The following is a 14,680-nucleotide window of genomic DNA, read 5'->3' as shown; positions in this document are numbered from 1 at the left end:
TACGAGACTCATATGCTCTTGTTGATCGTGAAATTACTATACATTGGTTAGCAATCGTGAAGGCTATGGAATTAATGGACGGTTACAAGAAACGTCTAAGGGAGGACTTGCTAGAGGGTGAGAGCAGTGTTCATGCCTCTGTTTGCACTAAACCTAGAAAGGGTTAAGAACTTTAATGTTAATTGATGTATAATTATATTTCTGCAGTTAAATTTAGAAACATATGCGTTTTCATTAACAATTGTCAAAATATATTTGCAGTTTATTATCAATGTTTATTTGAATCTAACTTATTATAATGTACCTAAGCTTTAGCGTTTTAGAATTGACCCTTTCTAATTTGAAGCCAGTTACAAGAGTGATCGACTATAATGTACCTTCAACATTTTAAAAATGTCCATATTATTATGTAACGATGTACCTAAGCTTTAAACCCGCATTTTTTCCTAAAATTATCCTCTTAAAATAAGGGAATGGGTTTAGGGTTGAATTAGGCGGATCCGCAGTAGCGGTCTGCCTAATCCAACCCTAAACCCTTTCCCGTCCCGTTTTAGGATACCCGGTCCCCTAGTTTTAATCCCGTTACCAAAAAGGGTTCACTTGGTCCCTCTAGGGTGTCTCTTTGTCTTGCCGCCTTCGAATGATAAGCAAGGGAAAGGGTTTAGGGTTGGATTAGGCGAATCCGCGGTAGCGGTCCACGTAATCCAACTCTAAACCCTTTCCCGTCCCGTTTTAGGATACCCGACCCCTTAGTTTTAGGATACCTGGCCCCCCAAAAAGAGTTCACTCGGCCCATCTAGGTTGTCCTTTTGTCTTACCGCCTTTGAATAAGAAGCAAGGGAAAGGGTTTAGGGTTGGATTAGGCGGATCCGCGGTAGCGGTCCGCCTAATCGAACCCTAAACCCTTTTCCGTCCCGTTTTAGGATACCCGACCTCCTAGTTTTAATCCCGTCCCCAAAAGGGGTTCACTCGGCCCCTCTAGGGTGTCTTTTGGTCTTGCGGCCATACAAACCACACATAAGGGAAAGGGTTTAGGGTTGGATTAGGCGGATCTACGATAGCGGTCTGCATAATCCAACCCTAAACCCTTTCCCGTCCCATTTTAGGATACCTGTCCCCCTACTTTTAATCTCGTCCCCAAAAAGGGTTCACTCGCCCCCTCTAGGTGTCTTTTGGTCTTGCGGCTGTACAAACCTTACATAAGGGAAAGGGTTTAGGGTTGGATTAGGCGGATCCGCGGTAGGGTGTCTTTTCTTCTTGTGCCTGTTCGAATGAGAATAACAGAAAGGAACATTTATACTATTGATAATGTTCATTTGCAAAGTAATTTCTTTCTAATGAGGTTTATAAGATATATTTATGTTAGTTTCAATTCTAGGTGTATAAATGTATGCAATGCTTCTTATTTAAAAATAAATTAAAAAATAACCGGAAATAAGCAACAGACTTCATTTTATCAATATTATAAATATTTACAAAGCCATTTAAGGCTTACAAAAGAAAAGGAAAACAAACATAAAAAAGCAATTAATAACTAAATAAAAACTAAGATTATAACATAAGAAATGGTTCACTTACCGCTCTATTATTTTTAACACTTACAGTACACTAGTAACTACTAACTACCTACAAGAAAAAAGAAATAAAGAAATAAAAGTAGTAACAAGTTTTTAGCTCAGTCGTTTCACACTACCAGTATTGTAATACGGTGTCATAGGAGAATTTGTGAATTTTTAAATCTTCTTGAAGTTACGCCCAATTGCGTCCGTTATACTAAGGTATTTTCTTTTCAATTTCGTTTATTCTCTATCATAATTCTAATATAATGTTTAATTTGGATCACTTACTAGTTCAACAGCAGTATAATTTTGATGTTTTGATTTTAGATATTTATACTGCTTCACTGTTAAAAATACATTCGGATTAATGTGCCTGAATTATTGTTTCTACATTTAGATATACATTCGCATTGTTCTTCCCCAATTTTAGATCTCTGAAGTATTCTTTCTACATTTACTTTCTAGTTGCTGTTAATTTTGTATTTTAAATTAAACGTAATAATATAATGTTCATTCAGCTTAAATTAATGTGCCTATTGTTTTTAATATAGAAATTGTTCTAAATCATCTAAAAGTACATTATCTTTGTGATTAGTGTACATTTCCTAAAATTAGGTAACTGCTGATTATATCTACTTGTTAATTTTTTATTTTCGATTGATCGTAATAATATAATATATATTCAGCTTAAATTAATGTGCCGATTGTTTTTAATATAGAAATTGTTCTGAATCATCTAAAAGTACATTATCTTTGTGAGTAATGTACATTTCCTAAAATTATGTAACTGGTGATTATCTCTACTTGTTAATTTTGTATTTTAAATTAAACAGAATAATATAATGTACATTCAGCTTAAATTAATGTGGCCGTTGTTTTTAATATAGAAATTGTTCTGAATCATCTGAAAGTACATTAACTTTGTGACTAATGTACATTTCCTAAAATTACGTAACTGCTGATTATCTGTACTTGTTTTGTAATTTTATTTTATAATTACAAACGATGGAGCAGGAAGATAAAAAATCTCAAAAGCGAAGAAAAGTTACTTTTATTTTCCACCAGCTGAAAGTTGCACTGATGGTAAAAATGAGTGTACTCCATTTACAACAAAGCGTAAATCAGCTACTATTGACAGTAAATCTAAGTGTATACAATCTTTTCCAAAGAAGATAAATGAAGAGAGTGACGAGGATCTTCCTGTTAAGAAACAAATTGTTGTTAATAAACAAATTGTTACTGCGAAGAAATAAAGTCCTCGAAAGGGTAAAGTAAGTAATATGATGGTATTGGGTTCCAAGTGTAAGCAGAAGTTTGATTTCTCTTCGTTTAAAAGTGTATATACGAGAATGTCTACTACAGGAATAGTTGAGGTAGTTGAACATCTGTCATACGAACAGTGGTGCGCGCTAAAAGAGATTGGATTTAGTGGGCTGTTTTTGGTTAAGAGTTCGTTCCATTCCTTTAAAGCTTGGGTACTGTTTAATTAAGCAGTATAACCCATACCAAAACTGTATTGATCTTCTTGGTGGTGAGAAACTGTTCTTGAAGGTTTTTGATGTAAGATCAACATTTGGATTTCCAATAGGCCCTAAAACAGTTGAATTATATAAAACTCACACTGAATCAGAACAGTTTCAAGAGTTTTATACCAAATGGAAACAACAATTTGGTATAAAAGATGGACAAGTTCCACTCAAAACGCTTGAGAATTGGTTGATAAATCATGATCATGGTGGTGATGAATTCAAGGTTAACTTTGTTGTGTTTGTTGTTTCTTTGCTAATGAGAAATACCCAAAAGCCTTTGGTTAATCATCATGTCTTGAAATCGCTGATGAATGTTGATGAATTCAAAGATTACAATTGGTGTTCCTTTTTGTTAAAAAGTCTCCAAGAAAGCAAGATTGAGTGGGTCGAAAAGGAGACTCACTTCGGCGGGCCACTGTTGTTTTTTAGAGGTAAGAAGTCTCGAAAAATATATTTGAAGTTCATAAATTAATTTAACATTGCAAGGTACATTTTCATTCTCTTCTAAATAATTATCTTTTTATTTTTTTCATTTTTTTTTGCAGCTCATCTATGTTGATCGCGTTGTTCATGTGGAACGAAAAGTTGAAAGAGATTATTATATGTTGGTAGGTTGGACTAGTAGTTTGTTATCATCCAGAGAGAAGGATGAGATGAAAAGCGGTATATTTGGAAATGGTAAGTTGGAAGAACCAATTGAGGAGGTGGTTTACAATACAGTTGTCGAATCTATCTATGGAACAAAGGACTACACCGAGGAGTATATTCTTGATCTTGCTAAATGTATAACTAGTTTAGCTCAGAGCATATCATCTGTTAAGGCTAAGTTAGAAAAAGCAGCTTCAATAATTAAGGAGAACAAGACTGCTAAGAAGCTTTGTGATCATGCATTTAGTTACTCAATTTGTCAAATGAGCACAGCTCCGCTAATAGTGAAAGTTCTTTTGGTACTAATGTTGCTGATATTCCAGATGCTGTTCCTGCTGCTCAGAATGATGTTAGTAATCATCCTTTGGTTCTTAAAGCTTTGTATAATGTAAACATAACTTCAAAAAATAGTATTCAGGTTAAAAGCATGTCATTGAAGAGGCCGATTTTTTATACATATAAAAAGGTAAATATGTTTATCATATTTTTTGTTATATTATGTTAACTTGGTGCTTATGTGTATTGTTCTTTAATTTGATACATTTCAACTATTCCAGAAGCCTTATGCATTGACAAAAATAGTTGAATTAGTTGACAATGGGAATGAAGATAACAAGGAAGAGGTGTCAAAAGGCGAGTCAGAGGAAAACAAAGTTGAAACAGTTGAAAATGGGAATGAAACAAGAAGGAAGAGATGTCAGAAAGGGAGTCTGAGGAAAACAAAGTTGAATCAGTTGAAAATAGGAATGAAGATAACAAGGAAGACGTGTCAGAAGGGGAGTTTGAGGACAACAAAGTTGAAACAGTTGAAAAAAGGAATAAAGACAACAAGGAAGAGGTGTTAGAAGGGGAGTCTGACAAAAACAAAATGTCTGATGATGACAAGGATGTACGAAATGATTCGAACCATCTTTATGTAGATAGTGACGGGTAGAATGAGCAAGAAGCCAATACGGATAATCTTATAAATACCCTTGTATGTAGCATGTTATCTAAATATTATAGTGAAGAACCCAAGGCAACCAATCCCAACCCGAGCTTAAATATTAGTACTGAACTTGATTTACTAAGAAGAGACACTGACCCATGTACAGAGTCATCTGAGTTTCAGCACTGTATTGCTGACTACGTCTACTACACTAAGGGAAAAGGCACTGTTCTTGCTCAGTATATTTTATTCTACTCATTATGTTTCTTTTATTTAATCATCCTGTACATTTCGTTTGGGTATTATGTGCATTATTAATAAAGATAATGTACATATGTGTAATTAACTGACTTGTTTTGTGTAACGTCTGAACCAGTGAAAAGCTCTTTGAGTTTAAGAATGTCGTGGGTACCCGATATCTTTTTGCATCTCTAAAACCACCTCGGTATATATCAGATGTTGTGGTTGATTGTTGGTCAGCTTAGTTGAATTTCAAGGAACTTGAAAGAAAATCTTCAGCACCACGTCGATTCTTTGCTTCAACCCTCTTATTTGCGAGTAAAATTTTATTTCATTTTGTATTACAATAATTTTATGTTATATAAGTGTATATTAAGAGAAGAATATTATGTTCTGTGTGTGCAGCTAGCATTTGAAGGGCAAAGGAAAGAACTCAAATTTGAAAGACAATTGAAAGTATTCAAGAACCATCTTAGAAATGAGTTAAATCATGCTGGGATTATTGATGTGACAAAAGTTGATATGGTTAGCTCAAACAATATATATAGTCAATACATAGTGTTATCTGCTGCTAATTTACTTACGTAACAAATTTTATGTCTGTTGTATCTTCTAATCATTTCTTATATAAAACAGTTTTTTTTCCCAATAATATACGACAAGCATTTTTACTTGTTCGTATTCAATATGGAGAAGAACAAGTTTGTCATTCTTGATAATCAACAGCATAATGAAAACCCAAAAACTCGTTATGGAAACAAATCTTGGGATATGGTAATTGTTCAGTTGCCTTTCATTGGTTATTTTTTTCTTTTACAATGTCATATTTTTTGCATGGTCTCTTTAGACAGTTTGATCTGAATTTTTCCATGCAGCGTAATGCTTTGGCAGAATATTTGAATGACATTGGTGATTTGAAGGATATAGTAAGAGCAATGGAGTCTGCTGTGTTAAAAATACATTGGAGAAACCATCAAAATGTTGTTGACTGTGGTATTTACACAATGAAACACATGGAAACATACAAGGGGGGTCAGTATTGGACTTGTGGGTTGACAAAAACAGCGTAAGTTTCTAAACAATTTATATCCCATAATTGTAAATGTACTTTTGGTTTAATTAAATGATCTTTCTTAAGTTATTAAAAGCACATTCTTGTTTATAAGTTATCTATCCTCAAGATATTCTAACTTTTTTAGATGGATGGACTTCGAATATTGAGAATCAAATATCTTTGCACTTTGGTTTCATCCAAGTGCAACATTGTTTGTGATGACGTTTTAACAAAGGTGAAGCAGTATCAAGAGAAGCCCTTCCCAAAGAAACTGGATTCGTCTGATGAATAATTCTACGAGGATAACTGTGATGATGAGACTGCCGGGGATGAGGAGATAGGAGAGGAGGTAGTTGGAAAGAAAGAGAAGAGTACAAATGATATTGGTGTCCGTGACAACAATGAGACTATTAGGGTTAACAAGAGAACAGTGGAGGTAGGTTGTACAAAAGGGAATATACCAGATGGTAATGATGTTTGTGAGAACAATGACAGCACGACAAATGTGAGTAATACAAACTACATAGCTAGGATAAAAGACAAAAGTACAAATGAGCATAATGCCTGTCTTAACGATGAGGCCAAAAATGCAAAGGATATAGCTGGTACGGAGGAGATGAGTACAGATTACAATGATGTGCTTGACAGTGCTGACACTACCAAGGGCAAAGTCATCAACAATCAAAATGTTCATGAACATGAAACAAGTCAACCAGAGTCTTTGAGCATCCTTGCAAATAGTAATTTACTAAGCACAGATACATGCATTATTACTCCTCTTACTGACTTTCAGAAATGCATTGCTGATTATGTGTCGTACTGTAGAGGAAGACATACCGATTTAGCCAGGTACATATATATTACTACTAATGTATAATATTAAAATTTAAAATGTTCTGTATCCTGTTTTCAGTTAACACTAGTAGTCCGGAACCAGGGAACTTCTTGTGCATGTGGGTGACATTTCTCTTCGGCGTACTGAAATGGCAACACTACGAGAATCTAAGTATTTGACGAACGATGTGATGGATTGTTGGGCAAAACTTCTGAATGCCAAGGAATCTACAAGAAACTCTTCAAAGCCATATCGACTTTTTTTCACCACAATTGTGTGTGTAAGTCAAATATTTATATAAACTTATTTCAACAAGTAAATTTTGTAATGTTGTTTCCCTTGATTAACATCAGAAACTTTACTTGTCTTGCATACAGATGATGCTTTAAGGAAAACTGGACACTGTTGAATATTTTAAGGTGGTTAAGGATATAATGAAAGAACAGTTTACCTAATTATCGGTTAACCCAGATACAATTGATTTTGTTAGCATCGACAATATACACTCTTTATGCATGTTATATTTAATTTGCTTGTTACCTAATTAAATATTTTAAAATCTACAATTCTTCTTACCAGTTATATATAAAAGGCATTACCATTTACTAGTCATTGACAGGAACAAGTATAAGTTCATCATCATTGATAAGGTGCATCGTGACGGAAAACCAGAGGAATTTTTCCACGATAGACCACTGTCTTTTGTAAGATTTTATGCTCTATTTTGCTTAACAGCACTACATGCTGTTCCTTTTCATTATTATGAATGTACAATGCCTTTACATAGAGTGTACCTTTCCCAACAATATGGTCTGTCTTAATTTTCTTATTTTTGTGATATTGTAGCTCATAATTATTAGTGTCCTAATGTTTTTCCCCCTTCTCCGTCAGCGTAATGTTCTAGCAGAATACTTGAATGACATCTGTGTTTCAAAGGAAAAAGTTGATCGCATAAAAAAACCGCAGCCTATTCTTGCACGGATGAAGTGGAGGAACAACAGTAACAAGACTGATTGTGGTGTTTATGTTATGAGACATATGGAGACATTTAAGGGTAATCTAAATTGGACATGTGGGCTTTAAAAAGCCGATGTGAGTTTCAGAAGTAATACAATTATTATTAATACATAATTCAGTACGCATTTGTACATGTTCTAACCCCTTGTTTTCTTTACTTTCCTAGGACACTCCCCTACTGATTCTGCGGAATAAATACATTTCATATATGATTTCAACAGAAGGCAATGTATGTTTTGATGCTGTACTAAAGAAGGCAATGGATTTCCGTTCAAACCCACTGCCATGGGAAGAATACGACGATGAAGATGCTGAATTCAAGCCATAAAAACTTTTTTAGTTTCATTTGTGACATGTGAGTGAGTAATGTAACATATATTGAGGAAGCTACGACTCGTACATCCTGAAGTTTAAAAAAATTTTAATTCATGAGAGTGTTATATTTAGGAAACAAATTTCAATAAAGTTTATTATGTTCTTCCAGAACAACAATAATGTTTATTGTGCAAAAGGCTTTTGTGCCTTCAAATTATTGTACTCTAGGAAAATAATTACAGTAAAGTTGATGATGTCCTTGCAGAACAACAATAATGATCCTTTAATACAAACGTAATATACTTTGGCAATAAGAGTAATGTACTTTGGCAATAAAATCGAATTTTACATACAAGCCTTTAAGAATGTTCTCGTAGTGTATATTATGGATGTCTATCCTTGAATCAAAAATTTGCATCTTCCACTTCGTTATCGTCCTCATCATCCTCGTCCTCCACATCATCAGATTCATCTCCTTCATCGTCGCCATTTTCATGGTGGTATTTGGTGAATATGCAACAGAATGTAAATTAAATATTAGATTTTATAAGGCCAAAATGGCCAAATTGAGCAACTAAATTGATATACATTTAATGTTAACCAAATGTACATTGCTGAAATTCTCATCTATGCCTTCAGAACAGCCATAATGTTCATTGCACAAAGAGCTTATGTGCCTCCATATAAGAGTGATGATTTTCGAAGGTAAACACTATGCGCTATACTTGTATAATTAATAATTATTTAGCGTAAATGTAATATGCTTTAACAAGAAACCAAATTATACATACCGATCAAATGGTTTGTTTATTTGCAAGTCCTAGAGTTGTGTCCTTGGTAGCCACATGTTTTACAGTACCTCTTCTCTTTTGCTCTCTTCTTTAGGGCTTTTAACATTTGTGATTCTATTCTCTTGGCCTTGGTCCTACCCTTGTTGTTATATTTTCTAGTAACATGAATGACCGACTTCTGAGGTATTTTGCAGCCCACATACTTTTTTATTTCTTTCATCTTGTCTTTCTTCTTTGCTGGAACACTTCAGTTACTAATCATATCCAATCTAATATCTCTCAGTTTTTCAATCAAAAGCATCATGTCGTTATCATCACACTCAGCTACGCTGACACAAGAATAAACCTCTTGCCACAGCTCAGTACTCAAACTTTTCCGGTCAGAAAACTTTTGAGAGATATCTATCACTTTGCCTTTTTTTATCAAAGATAGGCTTACTCATTGCAGCTTTTGTCCATCTTTGCATTATGTACTGTTCTGGTATTTTCTGAAAATCTTGGTTGTGTAGAACCCAAAGGTAGTGCCTGCACAACACGCCCATTCTCTGAAACATAGAACAGGAACAAGTAATAACGATGTTATCTGGTGAATATGCTACATTCCATAACTTATTTGGCATCTGCAAGTCTGTTAGAATATATATTTTTGTCTCATCAATCTTGTCCACATCTTTAAAACGGCAATCAGACAAAGCTGCAACCAATTCTGTTTGGAAGTCTTTGAAAATATTGTGCGAGTATGTTTTCCGTGGGATTTCAGAGTGTTTGTTATCACTGTTCAACTTGGACTTCTTGTGTCTTTGTGCTTCTAAAGCACTGTCATAGCACACCCAAAACTTAACAAGGGTCAAATGAGGTGTGAGGAACCTGTCAAAGAAATTGTTTTCACTTTCAGACCTTAAAGTAGCCCTTATCAAGCCAGACATGGAAACATCTTTAAAATAGGCAAGGATCCACTGTTCCCTGATATCGTACAAATCTGAAAACCACTCTTGTTCTACAAGCTGATAATCAGTCATTATCTTCCCCTATTGTTCTTCGAATTCAACAGGCTCAAGTTGGTTATTCCAAACACACCTATTGAGCCTGCTCTTAAAATCCTCATCTTGAAACAGTCGATAACTGACTTTTTCTCTTAGCTTCTTCATTATGTGCCACATGCATAGTCTGTGTGTTGACTCCTTAAAAACTTCCGGGACTACCGACTTCATTGATTTGTCCTGATCAGTAATTATAATTCTCGGATGGTGCCCGCCCATTGCTTCCAAAAATGTCTTGAACAGCCATCTGTAACACTCAATACTTTCATCACCTATCAACCCAGCTCCAAAGGTTATGCACCTTTTGTGGTGATCAACTCATGTGGAAGGCACAAACACTATATCGTACTTGTTTGTTCCATATGTAGCATCTGCTGATAACACCTCACCGAACAGCATGTAGTTCTTTATGCAGATCGGATCTGCCCAAAACACTCCAGCCAGACACTTGTTTTCATCTACTATAAAATCAATGTAAAATGAACTGCATGTGTCTTTTTTCCCAGTAAGTTTCTCAATAAACATTTGCGCATCAAAATTACCAATGTAGGTGTTTATGTCCCTGACAAAGTTTTTGAAATCAACCTCAGTAGCACCGATATTGTCGTAACCTCTATACAGCTCCTTCCAACCTCTATAGGCTTTCACACCACCTAGTTTTAGCACCTTTACCTTTGTGACAAATTGTTTCTGTACCTCTGTCATTGTTCGGTTTCCTTTCAAGAACATTGTAGATTCCGGCGAAGCAAGTGGATGGTTATGGGCTTCATCGAATCTGGTAACAATGTAAGTTCTATTTTCTTGGTATTTGAACTGCACTAATGCACGACAGTCGATTCTTGTAATCGGCCTTACACGGCTTATGTCTGTCATATCTGTTTGTGCATCATTCTCAGCAGTATCAGTATCAGTATCAGTCCTCTTCCTTTTCCTATTTTCCTTTACACCTTGCCTATTGCAGACAACATTCCTTAATGCAAAACTGTTTGGTAACTCATTACCTTTAATCCTTTTTGTTGTTGCAAGTCCTGGCGTAAACCCACAGATTGTACAATATTCTTTGTAGAATAACTCTACTGATTCTAGTGTTTCGAATACTTGTCCTACTTTAGGTTTCTTTTCCTCTGGACAGAATGGAATGTAGTGGAGTGGATTTGATGGTTCAATTCTTGTTCTTGGAGTCGTAAAGTTGTTATTTGTAGAATAAGATGTACTTCCATCACTTGTACTCATTGTCTGCTTTAACAGTAGTTTAGTAAATAAGTATATTGAATATTATTGCATCAATAATGCAGTAATCGTATTCTAATATGCTATACATAGATTGGTAATTTATTTCGTACAAATAAAGGTTCATATATAATGTATTCCTGCCATTGTCCATTGTCATGCCTTTAAAGGAACATTTACTTTACTGCTAATGTTCATAGGAAATATTGTTGTCCATTTTGATATAGCATATATAAAATGTATTGAATGTTAATGACAGTAAACAAACAAATAAACGACATAATACTATTTCATTAATATTAGAAATATTTACAAAAGCCATTCAAGACTTTCAAAAGCATAAAGCCTATTAAGGCTTATAGTGAAAAAAAATAGAAAAAAAAACAAGAGAAGATAATACAAAATAACAATATACTAGAAAACTAACTTAATAAATTTGTAAATTAATCTAACAGTCAGAGTCGTAATAACCCTAATCACCAGACTTGTCCTCGTACAACTTTTCAATTTTATCTTGTTTTCTTTGTTTATTTTTTCTTCAGGACTAGACAAACGCCTGCAAAGGCAGTATCTTTCAACCAACCTTCCATTCTTTGTGATACTGGTTATTCCATTTTCATTTCCGGAAACCACGTTTTGGTAATAATCCCTTTCAATTTTCTTTTCGTTGGTTCCTAAAAGGAACCAAGACGACCAAGCCTTGCATACCTCGACCATGCTTTTCTTCTCTGGCCTCCCAAGTCGTTCAAAAATAAGCGAGATGAATTCATAATTTGTAAGAAAAGTATGTAAACGACGTATGTGTGATGGTACATCCATCTCCACAAGAATATCCTTTAAAGTAATCCAATTTGAAGAAATTGGTGATGAAATTGTTTTAGTGATGAAATTGTTTTAGTCTTGAATGTTCTGGCAGTAGGGTATTTGACATTTAGAATAAGACATTGTTTTTTTTAGAAGATTGGGTAGTTTTCTGGAGAGATTAAAGATTTTGGTTATTCAAAAAGCTATTAGAAATGAAGATTGCATGGAAAAGTGGTGGTGTACTCTTGTGTTTATATAGTTGATTAATTGAGTAGAAGAGATTAAATATTGCGTAACAGTTGTGTCTTTTCAACAACAAAGATCTACCAACAGTCAAATTATAATCATGGTAATTAATAAACTGGTTGAAGTTAGCTATGTTACTTAAACGACTATATGTATTACGAGTTCAATTTAATTGATATTTCAAATTCCTGTGTAAATAATAAAATGTACCTTTATAAATAATATAATGTACATTTAAAGTCTGCTTTTAAATCTCTTTCATAAAACAATACATGCACATTATGAAAATACGTAATGGACATTTTAATTAAACTGAAAGCACATTTATTTTCCAAATAATATTTCATGATCTTTTTTAAATAATTTAATGTATCTTTAAATATAATATAATGTACATTTTCTAAACAGTGCTTAATGATATTTTAGTTGCACCTAATTATAAGAAAATGCACATTATGAATATAGATAATGGACAATTTATTTGATGGAACAGGTTCTTTTATAATTAATATAATGTACATTCTGAAATAATATAATGTACATTCAGAAGTAATATTTATATTAATGTGAATAGTTGTGTCTTTTCACCATATAAGCAAGTTAAAAACCGTCATTTGACTTATTATGACTTATTGTGAACAGGTGCAAGACCACATGCAAAAGGTAATAATTACGTGCACATCGTTATTATAGATAATGCACATTTCAATAAAACTGATAGGACATTTCTTTATGAAACGTATACACCACAACACAACTCATTATTATTACATGCAAAACTACTTTTCAGTTATTTCAAATTGCACACTTTTCCTTTCTCATTATTTTTAAATTTCTTTTCACTACAAAGTACATTTACGTTTATCATCATCCTAAAATCAAACAAACAAACTATAAACCCTAATTTAACACTTTTCGTTATAAAATTAATGTTTTTGTGTTTTCGGACATTAAATCTAGTTAACTAAATTTAATCAAATCCAAAATTAACTTGAATTTCATTAAATTTAACTTTAACATCATCATAAAATCAATTCAACAAGGATTGAGAAAGGAATTAAATAACATTGAATGAACATACCTCAATATTGACTGTCGAAAACAATAATTCCAGATGAATGATGAAATCAACTCCGATTTTCCTTACAAAGTTTTGATCTTGAAATAATTGAATAGCTGATGAATGCAAAAGTTTGAACAAATTAAATCTGATTCCGCTTCCGAAGATTTGCGCTTCGAACACAGCAATTGATGATGAATAACCGATTTTAGATCACTAAATTTGATGTCGAAAAAAAAATTTACAAATTAAGGAAGGATTAATGATGAAATCGATTGTTTTTGTTTCGTATGGTTTGATTTTGTTCCGTAGGTTTGATATTGCTCACATGTACACTTTCTTATTTTTTGTTTTGCGCGAAAGTCTACTTTTCTAACTAACGCGCGTCTAATCTCAGCCGTCAGATTACTTTGATGGACGGTTGAGATCTATTCTCACGGCTCTCATGAGAAGACCCGTTCTCACCGGAACTCTACCCTAATAATAATAACAATAACAACAATAATAACAATAACAACAATAACAATAACAATAACAATAACAATAACAATAACAATAACAATAACAATAACAATAACAATAACAATAACAATAACAATAACAATAACAATAACAATAACAATAACAATAACAATAACAATAACAATAACAATAACAATAACAATAACAATAACAATAACAATAACAATAACAATAACAATAACAATAATAACAATAACAACCACAACAATAACAATAACAACCACAATAATAACAATAACAATAACAATAACAATAACAATAACAATAACAATAACAATAACAATAACAATAACAATAACAATAACAATAACAATAACAATAACAATAACAATAACAATAACAATAACAATAACAATAACAATAACAATAACAATAACAATAACAATAACAATAACAATAACAATAACAATAACAATAACAATAACAATAACAATAACAATAACAATAACAATAACAATAACAATAATAATAATAATTATTATTATTATAATAATAATAATAATTATTATTATTATAATAATAATAATAATAATAATAATAATAATAATAATAATAATAATAGTAATAGTAATAATAGTAATAATAATAATAATAATTATAATTATAATTATTATTATTTTTACATATTTCCTAATTGTTTCCTTATACCCTATGACCTATCGATATAAATAGACCTTATTCATCATAAATCACAAATAATTCATAGCATAAGAGAAAAGAGGAGGAAGTAATTCACATAAGAGAAAACAGAAGGAAGAACTAGCTAGGAGATCGTTATAAGGTAATTTGCTAATCGTCTCATAACATACTCACCTTAAGACTAATATAACTCGTTAAATAGACAACTGTTGACTGACCCGAG

The 14,680-nt window shown here is 32.8% G+C and overlaps 2 protein-coding genes across 2 annotated transcripts; both read right to left on the bottom strand.

The window, feature by feature from the left end:
• Positions 1 to 9,296: 9,296 nt before the first annotated feature.
• Positions 9,297 to 9,935, bottom strand: LOC141618782 (protein FAR1-RELATED SEQUENCE 5-like). Its single transcript, XM_074435859.1, has one exon. It carries the CDS (start codon positions 9,933 to 9,935, stop codon positions 9,297 to 9,299), a length of 639 nt encoding a protein of 212 aa, XP_074291960.1.
• A 339-nt stretch (positions 9,936 to 10,274) lies between these two features.
• On the bottom strand, positions 10,275 to 11,189 carry LOC141618781 (protein FAR1-RELATED SEQUENCE 5-like). Its single transcript, XM_074435858.1, has one exon. It carries the CDS (start codon positions 11,187 to 11,189, stop codon positions 10,275 to 10,277), a length of 915 nt encoding a protein of 304 aa, XP_074291959.1.
• Between the last annotated feature and the right edge of the window lie 3,491 nt (positions 11,190 to 14,680).

The sequence above is a fragment of the Silene latifolia genome, chromosome X (genome assembly GCF_048544455.1).
Source record: "Silene latifolia isolate original U9 population chromosome X, ASM4854445v1, whole genome shotgun sequence".
NCBI classification, from domain to species: Eukaryota; Viridiplantae; Streptophyta; class Magnoliopsida; order Caryophyllales; family Caryophyllaceae; genus Silene; species Silene latifolia.
Note: the sequence above shows the minus strand (reverse complement) of the source record. Positions and strands in the feature narration are given on the sequence as shown.